At 37.0% G+C, this 21,504-nt stretch overlaps 2 protein-coding genes across 4 annotated transcripts in view; one reads left to right on the plus strand and one right to left on the minus strand.

Annotated features, from left to right (window-relative positions):
- Positions 1-21,504, plus strand: part of prdm6 (PR domain containing 6) — a 124,671-nt gene that overhangs the window by 24,736 nt on the left and 78,431 nt on the right. For both annotated transcript variants that reach the window (XM_055011440.1, XM_055011441.1), the window contains exon 5: positions 10,753-10,880. In XM_055011440.1, coding sequence (XP_054867415.1) covers positions 10,753-10,880 — 128 coding nt within the window. The remainder of the gene's footprint in view (positions 1-10,752; positions 10,881-21,504) is intronic.
- LOC111566910 (GTPase IMAP family member 8-like) lies at positions 12,724-21,192 on the minus strand. 2 transcript variants are annotated; one of them, XM_023267724.3, is made up of 3 exons: positions 21,103-21,192; positions 18,317-18,368; positions 12,724-17,112 (listed from the first exon to the last, which is right to left on the minus strand). In XM_023267724.3, exons 2-3 carry the CDS (start codon positions 18,336-18,338, stop codon positions 14,366-14,368), a joined length of 2,769 nt encoding a protein of 922 aa, XP_023123492.1. In that variant the 5' UTR covers positions 18,339-18,368; positions 21,103-21,192; the 3' UTR covers positions 12,724-14,365. The 2 variants fall into 2 exon arrangements, with proteins under 2 accessions (XP_023123492.1, XP_023123493.1); XM_023267725.3 differs by having other exon boundaries at positions 12,724-17,109; positions 21,103-21,182.

Below are 21,504 nucleotides of genomic sequence, written 5' to 3' on the forward strand. Positions count from 1 at the left end.
TATTATCTGATTATCGTGTGATTTATGGAGCGGCTTCAATGGTTCTGGACTGTTGCTGTTGGACCGGCGTTGATAAAATGGACCTACAGCGACGTGTTAAAGAAAAGTGAAGGATCTGGTGCAGTGAAGAGCAGCAGGAGGACAGTTGACGGAGCAGAACTGTGGCTTCATTCTGGGTCTCTTTCACCAAGCAGAACCCAGCAGAACAAACTGGGAGATTTACCAGCAGTGAGGAGAATCAGAGAGTTTCCTTATTGGTAGATCCACATATCAGAGATCATAACTTCCTAAAAGTTGGCTTTAAATTCCAAAAAATAACGGTGCTGTGAAACCAGCTGTAATAAAATATTAAATGAGCACAAAGAAAAAGAAAATTACTGCAGTAACAAAAAAAAAAACATATCACAAAACCACACAAAATGTCAACAAAAAGACAACAAATAACCACAGAAAAGACATGGAATTGGTGCAAAGTGACACAAAATGACAATAAAAACATGCAAGAGCTTCAAAATAAATAGAAAAAGACAAAAAATCACAGAAATGCAAAATTACTACAAATGCACAAAACGGTCCCTAAAAGATGCAAAATGACCACAAAGAGACACAAAATGATCCCAAAAAGACACAAAATGACCTAGGAAGACACAAAAGAGATACAAAATGACCACAAAAAGACACAAAACAACCATAAAAAGATATAAAAGAACCACAAAACCAGACACAAAACAACCACAAAGACACAAAACAACAAAAATACACAAAACAACCACAACTTAACATGACCACAAAGAGATGTTTTCCAGCTGACAGATGCTGATTGTCACATTTTTGATGAAGATTCATTTAAAGTAAAACTTCCCATAAATTCAGAGTTTGTGTTTATGTTATTATTATTATCTCCTGAGAGCCAGTGAGATTAGGAGGAAGAGGAGGAAGAGGAGGAAGAGGAGGAGACACGGTGAGATAAGCAGCAGCAGGAGGAGATGAAGAGAGCAGATAACGGTAGAATTAGTGGAGTTTCATTGATTAGCTGTAGAACAGAAGCTGCGCTCATTGATCAGCTCTCAGGAACAGTTTTACAGGATTTAGACTGAAAAGGAGAACATGAAGAAGAAGAAGAAGGAGGCTGACAGTCGGACTTTTTCTGACGCTGATGTTCTGTCTGCACGTTTAATCAGACGTTATTGACATTAAAATAGCTGATTGGTCAGTTTGGGGTTTAAATTGGTGACGTCTGGTTCAGTAGCCAATCAGAGTCCAGCTTCACTTATTTACCTCTGGAGAAGTTTCAGCATCACTGGAAAAACTGAACATCTGGCAGCAGAAAAAACAGTAAAAAAACTGTGAAACCCTCTAGTAAATAACAAAAAGACACACAAAACGACCAGAAAGTGGTGCAAAAATGATTGCAATTGCACAAAATAACTCAAAACACTCACGAAATAACAACAAAAGATACAAAATGACCACAAAAAGATGCAAAAAGACCAGAAAAAGACCCAAAAATAACCATAAAGAGGCACAAAATTGTCAAAAAGTCATGCAAAATGGCTGCAATTGCAGAAAAAACAAAAGATGCAAAAAAAAACTACAAAGAAACACAAAATAGCTGCTAAAAGATGCAAAAACACTGAAAAGACACACAAAATAACCAAAAAACAATGTAAAATCACTGCAATTACACATAACTCCAAAAACTACCAAAGTGATGCAAAAAGACTGAAAAGAAACACAAAATGATGAAAAATGATGCAAAATGACTAAAGTTTCACAAAATAACTGCAAAGACACACAAAATAACCACAAAAAGATGCAAAAAGACTGAAAAGAGACACAAAATAACCAAACAGTGATGCAAAATTGACTGCATTTACACAAAAATAACTCCAAACACTCACACAAAATAACCACAAAAAGATGCAAATTAACCATAAAGAGGAGCAAAATTACCAAAAAGCTGTGCAAAATGACTAAAGAGCCACAAAGTCACTCCGAACACTCACAAAATAACCACAAAAGATGCAAAATAACCAGAAAAAGATACAAAAAGAAACACAAAATAACCATAAGGTGATGCAAAGGGACTACAATTATACAAAATAGCTCCAAAAATGCACAAAATTACCACAAAAGATGCAAAATAACCATAGACACAAAAAATGACCTCTAAAAGATGCAAAATAACCATAAAAAGATTCAAAAGTTACACAAAATGACCATAAAGCAATGCAAAACTACTGCAATTACACAAAATGACTCCAAACACTCACTAAATGACCACAAAGAGTCATAAAACACCCACAGTGAGACACAAAATGACCAAAAAGTGATGGACATTGACCAAAGTTCCACAAAATGATCATAAAAGATGCAAAAAGACTGAGAAGAGACACAAAATAACCACAAAAAGACACAAAACTGATCAAAAAGCAATACGAAACTACTGAAATTGCACAAAATAACTCAAAACACACACAAAATAACCACAAAGATGCAAAAAGATTATAAAGAAACATAAAATGACCACAAACAAACACAAAATGGCCATGAAGAAATGCAAAATACCTCTCAATGCACTCAAAGTGAGTAAAACTCAGCACAAAATGAAATGCACAGCGACTACAAAGACACATACTGACCCCATAGATTTATAAAATGGACAAAAACAGATGCAAAGTGATGACAAATAGACTAAATAACGCTTACATCTTGACTTTGTTGCTGTTTTTGTGCATAAAGTTAAAGAAACTCGTGTAACATTGATGCAGTTTGGTGCTAAGATAAGCTTCAGACTGAGATGGAGGAAGTGTGTCGACGCCTTCGGACTCGACACACACTCTGATAAACAGACACACACTCATCTCGCACACGTCCTCTGAGCGGCCATTTACATGCCAAAGCTGCGGCTGAGTGTTTGAGCTGATAGCTGGAGAACATTCCTGTCTGCTGGTGTGTAATTAGGTCAGGAGGTCAGATGGACTCACTCAGTCAGCTGTTGGTTGAAGCTGAGCAGATCGTTCATCAGCGGACGTCGCTCAGGAATAAACAGAGAAACCAAAAGGAACTTCACAGCTTCACACTGGAGCTGAAGGGACTGTTGTTGGTGCTGCACTGGATCAGATGTAGTCCGTTTCCTCCTCAGTTCAGTTCTTCTGGTTTAAATCTTCTGGTTTATCTTTGATTCATCTGGACACTATAGCTACCGTTAAGCATGGAGGTGGCAGCATCATTATACTGTCAACTGAACTGACTCATGTCTGAGTCATAAAGACAACAAATTTAGTTGAAATGACAAAAACAAGACCCAAAATTACAAAGCCGAGACACAAAATGACAAAAACAAGACATAAAACACCAAAGACATAAAATGACACAACAAGACACAAGACATCGAAAACAAGATATAAAACACCAAAAACGAGACACAAAATGACAAAAACAAGACACAATACGACAGAAACAAGAGACAAAATGACAAAAACAAGACCGAAAATGACAAAAATAGTCACAAAATGACAACAAAATGACAAAAACAAGACATAAAACTACAAACACAAGACACAAACTGTACTGCTATCACTACGTGTTGGATACAAGGTGTACGTGAACGTAGATTAACAGCAAGCCAAACTCGTTTCATGAGCCAGGTAGCTTGAGCGTCTCGCTCCTTTTATTCATTACAATGTTGACTCGTAGAAAAGACGAGTGAAAACTGAAAACAAACATAAATAAACATATATTAGCGCCTTGGTATAACAAATAAAGGCCTACAGAAAGGCTCAGCCTCATACGGAAGTCATTGACACATACTGGCGATCTATTGAAATGCTAATAGTGTCGGAAGCCCCGCCATTGCTATGCTAATGCTACTAGCAGAGAAAATAGACACAAAACGATCTCTATACAAGCTAGGAACACACTCAAACCAGTCTTTAAACGCAGGATACACTTACAGCCATTGCTTTCGATGGGAAGAAAAAATGATTACAGCAAGACATGAGCAGTATGGGGCATTTGTAAGCGTGAGGAGGCTTCAGCACGTTGTTACCCGATGGTTGTTACCGAGTAGCTAGGCCGGACTTCCTGTTACACACAACTACGGTGAATGGCTTCAAAATAAAATACCTTGAAATGACTGCAGGCAATATAAACATATAAATTGATTACTTTTAACCTTTGTAGCTTTAAATCTCACACATGAAATGATGTTTTATGACTAACTTATTAAGAACATATTTTTAAACCTTTTAATAAAACACATGAATTAAACAGTTTCACTGGGGGCAGAACACAAACTGACAAAAAATGAGACGGTAAATGACAAAAACTAGACACAAAATGACAAAAACAAGACACAAAATGACAAAAAAGAGACAGAACACAACAAAAATGAGACAAAACAACATAAACAAGACATAAAACACCAAAGACGAGATATAAAATGACACAAGACACAAGACATCAAAACAAGATATAAAACACCAAAAATGACACACAAAATGACAAAAACAAGACCTTAAATGACAAAAACAGACACAAAATGACAACAAAACGACAAAAACAAGACATAAAATGACAAAAACAGACACAAAAGGACAAAAAGGAGACATCAGAATTGGTTCAGTTCAACTAAATTTGTTGTCTTTCTGACTTGGTTCTTCAGGTTCTTGACGGGTTTAAGTCAGGACTTTGGGGAGACCAGTCTAGAACCTTCATTCCAGCCTGATGGAACCATTTCTTTACCACGTCTGATGTGTGTTTGGGTTCATTGTCTGGTTGAAACATCCAACTGTGTCCAAGATCAACCTTCTGCTGATGGTTTTAGGTTTTCCTGAAGAATGTGGAGGTGATCCTCCTTCTTCATTATTCCATTTACTTTGTGGAAAGCTCCAGTTCCACAGAGCATGATGATACCACCACCATGCTTGATGGTAGGTTTGGTGTTATTGGGATTAAAAAAGACCAAAGTAGTCTGAAACCAGTCCCTGAAAAGGTCTAAAACCAGGATCAAAATCAAACCTAAACCAATCCTAAAAAATGTTCAGAACCAGTCCAACTTCCAGTCTGAAACCAGTCCAGAAGCACTTCTAGGAAGCCCCAGAGCATGATACTGCCACCACCATGCTTGATGGTAGGTTTGGTTTTAACAAATTTAGTTGAACTGCACCAGAATGGATTTCATTGAACAAACGTCCTCCAGCAGCAGCAATGTTTGGTCTAAAAGTGAGAATATGAAACTGAAAGGATCCTGAATGAACTGAAGGTCAAACAAGGATAATTTACTGCATCTGAAAAAACTGAGGCTGCAACAAAATCAACTTTTGTCACGATTGTTGTGCTCAGATGTCTAAAAATGACAGCCGGAGTGTTTGCAGCGTTTTCTGTCTGTTGGAATAAACATCTTGTTGTATTTGGACGTTTGTCTTCAGATGGAATTTCACAGCGATGGACTCAATAAACACAAAAACGCTTCGACGAAACCAGCTGCTGCTCCCAGAGTTTCCTGTTCAAAGCAGTCGGTGGAGTTTAAATCTGATTTAGCGTCATATAAGACACTAATAATTTACTATATGACACAAACAAGACACAAAACGACAAAAATGAGACACAAAACAACAAAAATGAGACGTAAAATGACACAAACAAGGCAGGAAACAACAAAAACGAGACACAAAATGACAAATACGAGACACAAAATTACAAAAACGAGACACAAAACAACAGAAACGAGGCAGAAAATGACAAAATGAGACACACATTGCCATAAAGAGGACATAAAATGACATAAACAAGACATAAAACGTCAAAAACGAGGCAATAAACAAAAAACGATACACAAAACGACAAAAACAAGACACTAAACAAAAAAAATGAGACAAAACAGACAAAAACAACAAAAACAGACAAAAAGACAGAAACGAGACACAAAATGACAATAACAAGACACAAAATGTCATGAACATGTCACAAAATGACAAAAATGGGACACTAAACAAAAGCGAGATACAAAATGACAAAACCAATACCCAAAATGACAAAAAGGAGATAATTGTCCAACCTATTGAAAAGATATATTGATAATAGAATATTGTGACGTTACTGAGGTTTTCTTTGCATTAATTACATGAAACACAACAAAATAAACTAAAGCACACTCTTTAAGACATAAAATGGAGGAACCAGTTTACAGTTAATCCTATGTAAAGGTGAATAATCTGGAGGGCTGATGCTGCTGAAAGTTTCTGTCTTTACCTCGTTGCTCATCCAGTCTTTAGATTTAAATAATCTAAATAACAATCCACAGAAAGCCAGTTTAAAGTCCTGTGAATCAGACAGAGATGCAGATAGAAGCAGCAGCAGACGGACAGACGGACGGTGACGGACGTTAAAGTGCTTACATCCAGAGAATAATAAACCATCCTCCAGTCGTTTACAGCATCGATTGTTTGCTGCTGTATGGACAGAACGGAGGCCGACTATTGGCTCGGGTCGTCACCTTATAAACACTGTGAACTGCAGTCGTCTCCACGGACGGATGGACGGATGGATTAATGATGAACACTGAGCCGGAGACATCCAAAGTTTTATCTATGTTTATTCACCCGGTTGTTCCGTCCACTAGCAGACGTCCAGATTATTTAAAAACTTTACAGCTGACGTTAGATGAGCAGCTTCTGGTGCTTCCAGTGGCAAATTTTTTAAAAATTAGGGTTAATTATAACTCCGAACTGTCCACACTCCTAGAAATGTTGTTGTGTTTATTTATTTACTGCCTGGAGAAAAGAAATACTTGATTTTTTTTCTATACAAAATGCAACGAACTACAGCTGCAGTTCTATTTTGTTTTATGTATTTATTTATTTTTACAAAATACAGTCAAATGCTGTAAAATCTGATGAGTTTTTGGAGCTAAAAACTAGAATGTTAACAGCAGGATACTGCTGATACACAAATATGACACAAAATGACACAGACAAGACACAAAACTCCAAAAACAAGACACAAAACTCCAACAACGAGACACAAAACAACAAAAGCAAGACACAAAATGACAAAAACAAGACAAAGCAACAAAACGACACAAAACAACAAAAACAAGACACAAAATGGCAAAAACAAGACACAAAATGACAAAAACAAGACACAAAATGACAAAAACAAGACACAAAGCAACAAAAACAAGACACTAAATGACAAAAACAAGACACTAAGTGGCAAAAACGAGACATAAAACAATAAAAATGAGACACAAAATAACAAAAACGAAACACAAAACGACAAAAAACGGGACACAAAAGTTTGGTTCTTCTGGTTTCAATCTACTGGTTTATCTTTGACTCCTCTGGACACTAAACCTACCATCAGGCATGGAGGTGGCAGCATCATTATACTGTCAATTTAACTCAAGTCTGAGGCAGAAAGATGACAAATTTAGTTGAAATGACAAAAACAAGACACAAAACGACAAAAAAGACACAAAATGACAAAGAAGACACAAAATAACAAAAACGAGACACAAAAGTCTGGTTCTTCTGGTTTTGATCTTCTGGTTTATCTGCGACTCCTCTGGACACTATGGCTACCGTCAAGCATGGAGGTGGCAGCATCATTACACTGTTAATTTAAATGACTCAGGTCTCAGTCAGAAAGACGACAAATTTAATCGAAATGACAAAAACAAGACACAAAATGACAAAAGTGAAACATAAAACAACGAAAATGAGACACAAAGCAATTTAATATTATTATTATATGTATAAAAGAGGAAGTTAGGACCTCCTTCAGTGAGCAGTGAAACAGAAAAGTCCTCTTCCTCTAAATGGAAACCGGTTTGGTTTATATTCCAGGTCTGACGTGTCGCCTTGAAAACCTATTTTTAGTCCTCAGAAGTGGTTTCTGTAGCTGGCACAGGGAGCGGCGAGGCTTTTAGCCTGGTTTAAATCAGGTTTGTATAACGGTTAGCGCCTGTAATAATCACAGCTCGGCCTGACGGCGGATAACAGCCTTAATGATTAGTGGCACACACTTGTTTAAAACTTTTCAAATCAACCCGACTTATTTCTTTCGGTCTGAGCTGCAAGTACAGGGATCGTTTTCAGCAGCTCGTGCGATTAATCTTGAATAATAAACATATTTCTCTTTGTTTTGCTGTATCATAAATATCCTTATACAACCTGCAGATTTACAGTTCATCACTTAACCTGAACTCTGCGTATAAATACTGCAGAACACAGTATTATTTAACTGAAGGTTTGTGTATTTTCAGCTCCACTGAAGCTGCAGGTGTCATAAAATAGAACATAAACATAAACATTTCAGGATATCAGGTGAGACTTTTTAATCATTCATAGATCTGTGTGTACTAGTTTGTATGTTACTTTGAAGAGACCACACATCTAATACAAACATGTCTTCCCCTTATTTTTATTTCATTTTACCTCTATAATGAATCCTCGCGCTGTTATATTAAAATATCTGCTGTAATAGAGTAGAAAATGGATGAAGCATGACACACAAAATGACAAAAAAGAGACACAAAATGACAAAAATGAGACACAAAACAACAAAAACAGACAAAATGACAAAAACAAGACAAAATAAAAATGAGACATAAATAACAAAAAACAGTCGAACGGCAAACAAGACAAAATTACACAGACAAGACACAAAAGACAAAAACGAGACACAAAACGACAAAAATGCAACACAATATGACAAAGACAAGACACACAAATGACAAAAATGAGACACAACACAACAAAAACAAGACACAAAATGACAAAAATGATAAACAAAATGATAAAAATGAGACAACAGACACAAAACAACAAAAATGAGACAATAAAAAAATGTAACACAAAATGACAAAACACAAGACAAAATTACACAAACAAAACACGAGACACAAAATGACAAAACACGATATATTTAAAAAGAAAATGGATGAAATTACATTTAAAAACAAATGCACCAAAAATGTAGTTTCATAAAATATATTTTGGATGAATTTATAAACATTCAACCTGATAATAGTGAACATTTTGAAAGGAGGAACTATTTAACTGTGTGGTCCGTCGCTGTATTGCGGTGATGCGGCCTGGCGGAGTGATACAGCGTGAAGAGGAGGTTTGTGGTCCCAGTTCGACGGCGGACGTTTTCAACGGTAAACTTTCCTTTATTTTATCTATAACTCGACGTTAGCGGTAATAATCGAACTAAATTTACATAATACTAAATTATGTGCCGCTAATCTGTCCGCGGCGCTCCGTTTTGGGGCTTTTCTTGTTAAAATATGCGGCCGTTTGGACCACAAGATGGCGGCACCTCCGTAGAAGAAACGGCCGTTCGTGTAATGGCGTCCGTCGAACCGGGGAAGAGCTAATTCCAGGTTTAGCATCTAATTTCCACTGGTTTTTAGAATGTTAATAACCTCCAAAAAGACCCTATAGAGGTAGGAAAAATAACTTTTATCAGCTCGAGGTCTGTCTCGTTTATCTTAGTAACTGTAAAGCCCCGAAATCTCATTAAAACGATCGTGACGCAGTTTGCTATGTTTAATTTCGTTAAGCAGCATCTGGTTAATGATAATAATCGGTTAAAGGAAGACATTATAGGTGAGTAGGGTACTTTTAAAAAACCTGATATCACCATAAAACCTCCCCAGATCGTTACTTGTGTTTAGAAAGTTGTTTCATGTATCACGTAGTTTATGAAATAAGTGTTTAAATATGTAGATCAGGTGTTATGTGGCTTAAAATGTCCTAATGTGCTCAAACTTACAGATCACAAATCAGAATACTGAATAATGCAAGCTGCAGCTGTGTAAATGTATGTTTAAATGTACAAATGATCTAATACTTAAAGTGCTCTGATTTGTATTGATTTTCAGAACAGTAAACCAAACTGTATGCTGTGGAATTAGTCTAATTTTAATTTATGAATCTATAATCATAATTCGATGTTTGCGAACCACTCAACTGGATTGGAGTTGTAAGTTTTAGCTACAGGTGGAGTGAGATTGGGTTAATTTACAGGTTAAAACTGTTCTGTAGTCTGGGGGACCTCCTTTTAAATAGTTTGGGACAAAGGATAAAGGTGCCGAGAAAAAGTTCAGTTAACTAAGTCCTGCAACACTATAAACACAAATAAATAAAAAAACTAGTAATAATCACACCAAATCTGCTATCTGTGTTGTCGACATTATGAAAAAGCATAGTTTTTTCGCTTGTTTTTTTGGTCATTTTTGGAGCAATAAAGGAAGTTCAACTTCAGTTTTTTTTCTTTTCTTATGTTTCATAATATTATAACGTTGTCATGCTGCACAAAACAGATTTTTTAACCCCCTTTCCTTCTAGTCATGGTTGTGCTGTTTCCATTCACTTTATATTGTAGTGAAAAATGAGGCAACAGTGAGGAAAAATGTGACAGGAACAAAGAAATGCCCAGAGACTGCTTGGGATTCAGAGAATGGAATAATCTGTCAGTTGTTTCCCTCATTTTTAAAAATTAAAACACCAAACATTTGATGCTTCCAGCCTCTCACATGTAAGGGTTTGATGGTAAATTTGGAATGTAAGTCACAGATTGAAAGGAAATTATAAAGAAGCTGCCATCTTCACTAGGAAATGTCATTTTTCTCCAAAAATAAAAGCTAAATTTCATTTATGTCTGAAGTCTTACGTCTATGGCCTGTAGATATGCACGTTGATGTGCTGCTTTAAATTGTGACTCTGTATATTTATGTTTCAGATCTACGATGCAGAGGGGACGTTGCAGCACTTTATCGATGGTAATGATCCCAGTAAGTCCAGCTGGATGAGGTATATCCGCTGTGCCAGACACTGTGGAGAGCAGAACATGATGGTTGTACAGTACCGGTAAGAACAAGTCCTAATTCTCTGACTAACATTCAGTGGTGTGTGCTCCAGCAGTGCCCTTAATCCATGTGATTTACAGCAGTACCATGTAGTATGACAGTTAGGAAACCATAAATCATAAAGAAGAATAAAGAAAAGCAGATTTTGTGTAGTTGCTTATTTTACAAAAATTAAAAAACGAAGGAAGTCTTGAGGCAAATGGTTTATTTTTGGTGAATTTTCTTGGCTACTATAAGAGACATTTCACATCCACAGACCATCCGAAGTTTAAAGTCTCACCGTTCTTTTGGTTTTTACAGTTTCTGGCTCTGAGGAATGGTGTGATTGTGTTGACTTTTTTTTCCAAGAAAACATGCTTTTCACACTCGCTTGTGTATTTTTGGGGTTCAGAGCATTAAGCTGGCTGGAATTTTTAAAGATGGAATAGTAGAGAAATGTGAAAATACCAACCCTTGAACTCAGATATTGTTCTTGGTTTTGAAAGTCCTGCGTAAAGTGTGTGTGAAGTGCAGCGCTCCTGTGCTTTGATTGTAACTTTGACTGAACCTGGAGAGCATGAGGAAAAACATTCTCTGGTCTGATGTGGCTGAGCTGATTTGCAACAATCTTTCTTGTGTTGTTTTCTTGTTGTCTTGTTGACACATTCAGTCCTCACATATAATCCTTCTATAGCTTCATGTAGGATTGTTTTACCCCATAATGTCTGTCAGGCAGCTACAAATATACTTTAAATAACTAGAAATTAGCATGTAAATTGAATATAATTAATTCATTTTACTACTTAATATTCTCACAATTTTATTTACTCCCAAATAAGTAGTTAACAACATTCAGTAAACAAAAATAATTCAGCTTAACTCACCTGTTGTGCAACAGCTGTACTTAAACTGTATAGTGAAAGAATATATTCTTAAGCACATGAAATGCTAGATAGACAATTTAATACGCTTGTTTTTCATTTTCAGAATTTAATACAAAGGTTTCTGTTTTTCCTCGGTTCTGCTGCATTTATCCAAGGTTCTTGCTGAATTTTTTTTATCATTGTGGTTCACTTCTTATTAAATTCATAGTTGAGGTTCTCAGCGTAATTATTGTATTCTGATAAGTGCAAAACTAGTTTCTGGTCAATTTTTTTTTACTGGACCACCTGAGGATATTCAATATGCTTCTTTCATTATTTATTTCATTTTAAAGTAGATATATTTTTTATACATACATTTATACATTCACTTTGTATTTTCTGTTTTTCTAGTTTCAGATGAATTGCTTATTGTGTAATTTTTCATCGTTGACATGGTAGCACCCTGTATGGGCACAGCAACAAAGCTGCTCGTAAACGCTAATAAAATCAGAGGTGATAACTGATTTATGACATCTGGGGTTGGGCACATGAAGCTGACAGTCCGATTGACATCAGAGCAGCATCTTTACAACACGTGAATTTTACATTTTAACAACAATTACAGAAGAAGAACTTGGGCTTTCTTGTGTTTTTTTTGTCAGAGAAAATGGTCTTGTTTGCAGACAGAGCCATTAGCATGAATCAGAGGATTTGGAATTTCCCTGAGAACTGGTATAGGTGTGGATCAGCACAAGGGTTTTCTCATCAAGGTTAGTTAAAACAGGTTGAACTTGTCAGCAGCAGGATGCAGCTGTACTTACGCAAAACAATATGACGACACAAACATATTACAGCTACAGTGATTGTATAACTCTGAATGATGTTTTCCATGGTGTGTTTTACTTTACATGCCCAGGCTAGTTTGGATACACAAAACAACCCAGATACCGGAGAGATGCAGTTAAGAAATGACTGGTAGAAGAAAGTTAAATGTAAATACTGTTAAACAAAAGCATAATACTTTTATTTTTGAAGAGTTCACTGGGCTACAGTGTAGTTATGCTTGACATGAAGTAGAAGCAGATTAGTAGTAACACTGAGTGTACAATATTAACCAGTCTATGTCACAGTACATGCTTTTGCAGTATAATGATGCACGTTAATCCCAATATAGATCACAAATTCACCCTGGAGCAGCAAGAGTCTCCCCTCTGTGTCCTGATCACATCTGGAGGCTGAAGCGAGTAGTTCCAATCAAGTGTATAACACATTTTAAATAGCAGAATTTGACCCAAAGTCATTCACATGGTTTAAAATACAGTCATCTATCACAAATATTTGTTGTTTATTCTAAAATCCAAAGCCATAAAGTTGAGATAATTTAAAAAAAATTCATAAAGATGAGTCCAGAAAATCACGTGCCAGCTGGAAACTATCTGAAATCAAAGTAACAGCATAGCATTATAACCATGTAGAATTACATTTTATTTTTCATTGATGTTGGTGCATGCATGCTAGCAAGTAATAACAAACCAGCTGTGGTTACTTGTCATGTCAAAAAACTTCTATTTGTGATAGTAAAGCCCATTATGTAGAACACAAAACAACTGATGCTCTCATTTATTTTGGGAGTTGCGCCACTCACGAAGCCAGGTTTTTTATTTACATGTTCGAATGTGGTTTATTTATTTACTTGTTCATCTGTGTGTAGGTCTACAAAGAAACCCCTTCTACAGACTATGGCTAGAAATTATTTGAAGACAATGATTGTTACATGTTGAAGATGCTTAAATGAGGGTAACACCAGCTCTGGATAAAATCAAAATGAAATCACTGCATTTATCATTACCTTATACTCTGTAGTTTATTTACAAGTAAAAGAACACAGTAAAAACATGATCAGATTTATAGAAAAGTACACACTGGCTTTATTCAAATAAACTACACAGAAACTGCTATCTACCATTTTATCCACTGTCACAGTTTGTCTATCAGATATTAATAAAATAATGTAATATGCTTAGTCAAAGGTGTGCTAAATTAAGAGGATAACAAAATATTAAGCATTAAAACATAGGTCAGAATTGTAAATAATATAACTCTAAAATCACACTTTTTTTTACTGTATTTAATTCAGCAAAAGGTTTATAGAGTTCCACTCTTTTCTTAAATTATTGATCACATCACAGAAAAAAAGCATTAATTTACATGTTTCATGATTTTTAAAAACACAAAAAACAACAATAATAATAATCAAAAATCTGTATTTTAAGAAATAGTAATTTAGTCAACTTAAAACAAGCAACAGCAACATAAAATTACACAAATTTACTATATTTAAGTCGTCTAAAAATATCATTATTTTACAGATATTTGCCATTATTTCATCATTTTTGCAGTATTTGAACATCACAATCTTGAAGCATTTTTCTTGTATTTTTTGTGGCACCTTTGCTGCCAGATTTTCACTGTTTTTGCAGTTTTTGAACGTGAAAAATTGTTCTTATAATTTTTTTGGCACCTTTGCCTCCAGATTTTCTCCATGTTTTGTGTCACTTTTATTTACAGTGTGCGTTGTGAATATGAAACCAAAGTGTTCCGCTGTCTCTCGACTGAAACTTGGCTGCTGTTGTTAGAAAACATCTCATAAAATGCAACAGGCTCTTCCTGCTGTGGCCTTCTTCACATGTTCCTGTATCCAGTTGTTTATTTCCGCCTCGTGTGCTTTCTGTAGTTCATCAACTTGTTCTTGTGCTGGATCAGTGTCTTTAAGCCCTTTCATTTCTTCCTCCTGCCTTTTCTTCAGTTGTTCAAAGTCTTTCTGAAACGCCTTGTTTGTGTTGAGCTGTTTTATCATGAAGTCAGTGTTCTGTTGCTGCCTTTGCTTCATATCATCCACCTCCTTCTCATGCCTTACGACCAGAGCTGCAAAGTCTTCGGTGTATCTGTGTCTGAACTCATTGAACTCCTCTGCTTGCTTTCTGGCCTCCTCTTCGTTTTTTATCTTCATAATCTCCACTTTCCTGTAGAAATTTTCTTGTAATTCTTTCCATTCCTTTTCGTCGTGTTCCTTTCTGAGTCGATCTTCTTCTCGTCTTCTCTGTTCATATTCGTTTTTTTCCTTCTCATATTCCTCTCTGAGCTTTTTCAGGCGAGCTTTCTCCTCCTGTTGTCTCTGTTGATCCTCTTGAATTTGTTTTTCCCACCATTCTTTTCGTTTTTTCTCCCAGTCTTCTCGTTGTTGTTGTACATCTTCCCCACTCTGCATCAGCTTTCTGTCTTTAACGTTCTGCTCTTTTTGTTCCCACTGCTGTCGCTGAATTTCATCTTCTTGTTTTCTCTTCCTCTGCTCTTGTGCTAGTTTTTCCTCTGACTTTTTCTTGTTCTCCTCCTCTTTGTTAAGGCGTTCCTCCTTTTCTCTGAGCGCTTTCTCTGCTTTCACTCTTTCTTGTTCAATTGCGTGCTTCTTCTCCTGCATTTTTTCTTCATGTTGTCTTTTGAGGTCCTTCTTCTCTTTCTGTATCTCTTCCTCTTTCACCTTGAGGATCCTCTGCATTTCCTTTTGTATGGCAGCCTCGGCCTCTTGGAACATCTCTGAGGTGTAGTAGCGACCGCCATTCTCCCTCATCATTGACTCCACCTTGTTAAGCAGCTGGCTGACTTGAGTGCGATTCTTCTGATCATTGTTGTTAACGACGTGGTATCTTTGTCCACATTCATTTGTCAGTTTTTTGACAAAGTCATCGCTGTCTTCTTCTATGTAACTCTCGATTGTTTGATTTCTGAGTTCATCTCCTCTGGTGAATATTAGCATGATGAAATCTTTCGACTTCTTGCCAAAAAACTCCTTGATCAGCTCCACAGTCTCTTTTTCCTCCTTTGTGAAGCGACCGATCTGCAGCACCAGTAAGAAAGCATGAGGTCCAGGAGCCAGCATGCTGACGCATTTCACCAGCTCCTCTTTAACCTTGTTGTTGGACAGAGTCGTGTCGAATAAACCGGGCGTGTCGACCACAGTGACGAGACGCCCATCGATCTCTGCTTCTTCTTTCTCGCAAATCTTGGTCACTGATTTCATGCTGACTTTAGACCGAAAACGGTCTTTCTCCCCCAAAATCGTGTTTGCCGTGGCACTCTTTCCACTGCCGGTCTTCCCGATCAGCACCATCCTGAGGCGGTCAGGGCGCTGTTTTTGGTCATGTACAATGTCCGAGTCAGATCTGCATTTTACAGCCCTACTCATCCGGGGCTTTGCCATCATTTCCTTTGTGAAGCCTTTGGATGTCACAGCTTGTATCTTTTCCACAGCATCCAGTACCTGAGAGATCTGCTGTCGGTCATTGATGTTGAGGACAACATATCGCCCACTGCAGCTGTCACAGAGATCTTGAATTTCTCTGCAGGTTTTTACAAAGTTAACAACAGCTGGAGCTGTAGGATCTGACTCCACCGTAAAAACAATCATGGTGAAGTTGTTGGCCTGAGAGCTGAGTGTGTTTCTGATGGTCTCCAGCTCTGCTTTGTCTTTGTCAGTGGGTGGATCCAGAGGTAGGACCAGGATGAAGGCATGGACGCCCTCCGGTCCACAGAGTGAGATGCAGCTGAATGCTTCCTTCCTTACTGTGTTATGAGGTTTTCCATATAGAGGAGGCAGCTCCAGCAGAGAAACCAAACGTCCACACACCACTCCCTGGGTTTTAACACACCCTGAAGCGTTGGCAGTCAGACCAGGCTTTGTTTCTCCAAGGATGGCCTTAGATGCCGAAGTTTTCCCAACTCCAAACCTCCCGCACAGCACCAGGTTCAGAGGAGGTTTTGTTATTGTGCATTCCGGTTCTTCCGTGTAATCCAAACCTTCAGTAAAATTCAAATGTCCTCCCCTGTTGTCACTCACGATTTGATTCATCTTTTCCATCAGCGCTTCAAGATCACAGTCATGAAAATTTCTTTTGTCAAAGTCAATCTTGTGCTGCCTGTGTCTGCATTCTTGGATGATTTGATCCACCGCCAAATTCTTTTCCTTGTTGTCGTGCGTTACGATGACCATTGCGTGTTTAAAAGCATCTGCACCAAAGAAACTGAGAGCAGATTTTAGCTTTAGTCTGTCCTGTTCAGTGAAATCAGAAGGCTTCACTAACAGCAGCAGAACATTTGGTCCAGGAGGACACCGAGCGACGCACATCTTCATTTCATGTCGGACTTTATCCTCAGGAAGACTGAAGACGTCTGCCGTTGTCACCACAGTTATGGGTATTTTCCTCCACTCTCCATGCACGGTGCATTTCTTTGATACTTTCTGAAGTATAGAATCCTTTTTCCCAGTGATGAAGTTGCCAAGTGTTATCACATTTTGACTCTTTCCAAAAGTCACAATTCTGAGTTCAGATGCTGCTGAAAAACACAAATAACATGATTGTTTATTATCGCTATCGCTTCAGTTAGGTATTTGTTATTACGATTTTTTTTTTGTCAGACATTCATCTATCGAAGTTATATAAGGACAGGTCTTGATTTTTTACCTAATAATAAACAGAATGTCTTTGAAAAACCCTCTCATTCATTTGATGATACCTGTCCAGAGCTCACTGAAGCCCAGCTGACTGTTTTATTATATAAATTTATTATTGAAAAAGATGGATCTGCAACAGTGAATCAATTATTGTCTGTTTTTAAAATAATCATTAACTATTTTAATGATCGGTCAATTAGTTAGAATTATTTATTTTTTTGACCAAAAAAGTTTAAATTCTCCTCATTCCATTTTCTTTAATGTGAATATTTCCTGGTGACTATTTTCCTCTGTGACATAAACTGAATGTTTTGTTGACAAAATAAAACATCTGTCATTTTGAGCTATAGAAACCACCGACTGACAGTTTTTACAAGTTTCTGGCATTTGTAGACGAAATAATTGACAGGTTAGTCAGCAGTGGAAATAGTCTTTAGTTCATTCATAATGATTTAAAAAAAATTAGAATTTAATTTAACAAGTTGTGCCTTTTTTTGTTGGTACATTTTTTCCTAGCCTCCACTTCAAAACAACGCAAGCATGATGGCAAATGGTGGCAAAATGTAGAATCTGATGACAGCAGAAAACACTGTTGGCAGCAGTGTGTCGATGGTACAGTAAGGATTAACAAATTCCATTAAAAGTGCTGCATTTTCCAAATACGCCACACAGACATTTATAGGCTTAATAAATAAACGAATGAGTGAATTATCTTTTTTACCTGGTGCTTTTTTTAACAGCACAAGGAGACTAGAAATTTGGTAGATGCACTGGCACCACCTGGCTGGCTACTTTTTCCACTGGTTGGCTATTATTTATTCAGGCTACTGTGATGCATGAATGCATTTGTTTGATTTTACTTAAAAACTACGTAATGGTGTCAGTTGGTTTTGGCTTCCGTCATCGGTCAACTTAAGTCAGCGCTACAGTTTTCGAAAATCGCGGCTGCAACAGTCTGCCTTGATTCACTATAGAAGTTTCCAAACACTCAAAGCTTCCAAAGTCTTACAATAGTTCAAGTTATTTCAAAACCAAAGGTGTATTTTAAACAGAGTAGTTTCTATTGTGAGCAGTACTTAGACTCACCTCGTGCTGCAGACGCTGCCATATTTTCACCAGAATGGAAACTTGGTGTCGGCTGGGGTTAAAGAAAAACAAGACGGAATGAAAACACTGACACACAGGTGTGAACTAACTGTTTTCCATCAACAGTGCTACTTGCTCTAGATAATCCAGATACTGCTTTAATACAACTATGAAGACCTGCTTTGAGTATTTTAACATTTGTATTTTAAGCGGGGCTCCAGACTCACTTTTCACTGGTGTGTGACCAACTTTCTCAATTGGTTGCATCTCCCACCTTGTCACAATGCGAAATGCATCACTTGCTGAACATTTTCTTATTGATAGACACTAAAATTTACCCATGTTCCCTAAACGCCCCACATTGCAGGCTGTGGCAGCTGCTGCTTGGTGGCGCTGTGCTCAGACAAGTGTGATCAAAAATTATTTTGAAAAGAGTAAACTATTTAAAAAAAAATTTAATTTAACCTTTACACAGGTAGTCTCATTGAGACACAGGGTCTCATTCTCAAGAGAGACCTGTCCTCAAATAGCATAACAAAACAACACTGAGTCACTGACAAACAACACTAAGAGACCTGAGACAATATAACAATATAATATAACACTGAGTTACAGGTTCATGATAAAAAATAACAGACGTCAAAATAGATGTGCAAAGCGCCAAGCAATAAAGTTAAATATAACAACACTAAGAACAAGAACAAGTCCTAAAAGATGATATTTCCATAGTTTTTAAAATATGTCTGAAGTCCACCAGGTGAACGAAGCGGGACAGCTTCAGACTCCACTGTAGTGAGTTCCAGGTTGAGGCAGCAGAGTAAGAAAAAGCTGTTTTGCCGAGTTCTGTGCGGACCGAGGGGACAGTGAAAGTAATGAAGTCCTGGGAACGTAGATTATGCCTGAACTGTTTACGTGGCATGAAAGAGGATAAATATGTCCGCAGCAGATGAAGGATGGATTTGTACATTAAATGATACCAATGGAGAGATCTGCATGTGGACAGTAAGGACCAGTTAACCAGGAACTGCAACGTGCAGTGATGTGTGAGAGATTTACAGGGTATAAACACTGCAGAGCACCAAAGTTATACAAGTCCTTTTTTCCACCACTGTGGTGAACACAGTAGCTGTCTTTGCCGGTTAGAGCGACACAAATACAGCTCAGCAATCGTCATGCACTAGCATAATGCGACCGCTTGAAATTTTAACTCACACTCCCAAACAAAAGTCGCAAGTGTGACAGTTTTGGTCACAGTCTAGAACCCTGTTTCTGAAAAATCTGAAAAATGGAATCCGTTGCACAAGCCCTTTCAGGTTCCAGTGTCAGTTTCTTCCTGTAAAACCTCACAAGTCCAAACAGCATGTTGGATTTGTTTTAACCACTTCAGTGTTACTTTATTACAATTATGCTTTGCACTGCTTAGTGCTGGGCGATATGACGATACATATCGTGAGAACGATAGAAAAGTGTCTATCGTGCCATTTCTCATCTATCGTTTCTATCGTTTCTAACCCAATTTTATCAGTTATTACAGCAAATATATCATTAAATAGCCTGCGACGATTGTATTAGTGTTTTCTTGTCACTATGCATACTCTAAGTTTACATAGGTGAAAATAAGGAAGAATAAAATATTCAGAATATTCGGATCTCAAAATTAATATCCACGTACCACCATGGGGACCGAATATTCGGATATTCAGGTCCAGCCCTAGCAACAGGTTGAAGTTTCATGGAGAAAAGTAAGCAATGACAGTTTTGTCAAACTTTTCAGAGAATAACTGATAACATACTTTGTTGTGGTATATCGTGATATATATCGTTATCGTGATATAAAATAATCCATACTGCGATATATGATTTTTTCCATATCGCCCAGCACTAGTACTGCTGATTAACTTTTATTTTTAGCAACTGTGGGGGTGATTACATTCAACACTAAGCATGAGTTATCCATTTACTGTAAGATAATGAGTCTGTGTTCCCTTAGTTGACAGAAATCTCCATTTTCCTGTTTTTTTTTCTGACCATTTGATAAACTGAAATTTCTTTTAAACTTGAGTAGAAAGAAATCCTTTAAAAATTTTCTATTGTGTTCATTTTTTTTGGTGATGGCTGAAACCTGTTTTAGAGTTCTTCTGTGCAGGAAAAACTCCACATAAATTCCATTTTTACAAGGTGTCATACATAAAATAGTATTAACATACAAGGTAAGCAGATACAATCATTTATCTTTCCCCCATTACAGTAAATCACATGACGTGAGCCAAATGGCATGCACAGACAGAGTTAGCTGAAGAGCTTCCTCATCTGTTCCACCTGTCAGGGCGGTTCTTACTGTGATGTGTCATAGCAGGAAAAGCACAGGTGTAATAATGATCTAAGAAGTATACCCAAATAGGTGGTATGTTTATTATATAAAACGACATCTGTGCTTTTTTGTGGTTGTCAAATATAAAATGTAAATACATGTCACCACATCTTAAGTATAATCTGATAATACACAAAGGTAAATTGTTTCATCACGAACAGATATTTAGATTAAATTCTTAGATTCAGGCGAACAGAAAATATAATCGTCTATTTCAGCGTTCCGTACCGTAATATGCTGCACTGAACTTGTAGTTTGACTTTTATTAAATGTTTGAATTTGATTATATTTTCATAGTATATAACAACACCTTTAGTTTAATTAAACATTTAAATATGCAGTCCTTTAAACACGATACATATTGATCTATGTACTTTTCGACATTTGTTGAATTTAATTTGTAGAGAGTACTCACCAGGTGAGATCCTTGTGGTGTCACTCTTTCTCAGAACGTGTGTGTACTGTGTGGGTGTTTTAACTCAGCTACGTGTTCTACACTCCTATTAAAAAACTAAACCGGTAATACTCGTCCCACAGGAGAGCAACTTTTCACTCACATAGTCCAAGGAACCATCGCTGTGATAAAATCTGACACTTGCAAGTCAACAGTGGCAGCGCTTGTGTTGTAAATGTCAACTTCACTACAGAAAACTCACCTTCCTCAGACAAAATGAAGCCACTAATGGTCTATAAACTCAGCAGTTTGGCACTAAGCTGCAGAATTTGTCGCATTTATGAACAACACACATGCAAGCCACTCAAGTTAAATATGTCTTAAAGCATCAATCATCAATTTTAAAAATGATTTTACACAGAA

This window comes from Amphiprion ocellaris, chromosome 6, assembly GCF_022539595.1.
Source record: "Amphiprion ocellaris isolate individual 3 ecotype Okinawa chromosome 6, ASM2253959v1, whole genome shotgun sequence".
NCBI classification, from domain to species: domain Eukaryota; kingdom Metazoa; phylum Chordata; class Actinopteri; family Pomacentridae; genus Amphiprion; species Amphiprion ocellaris.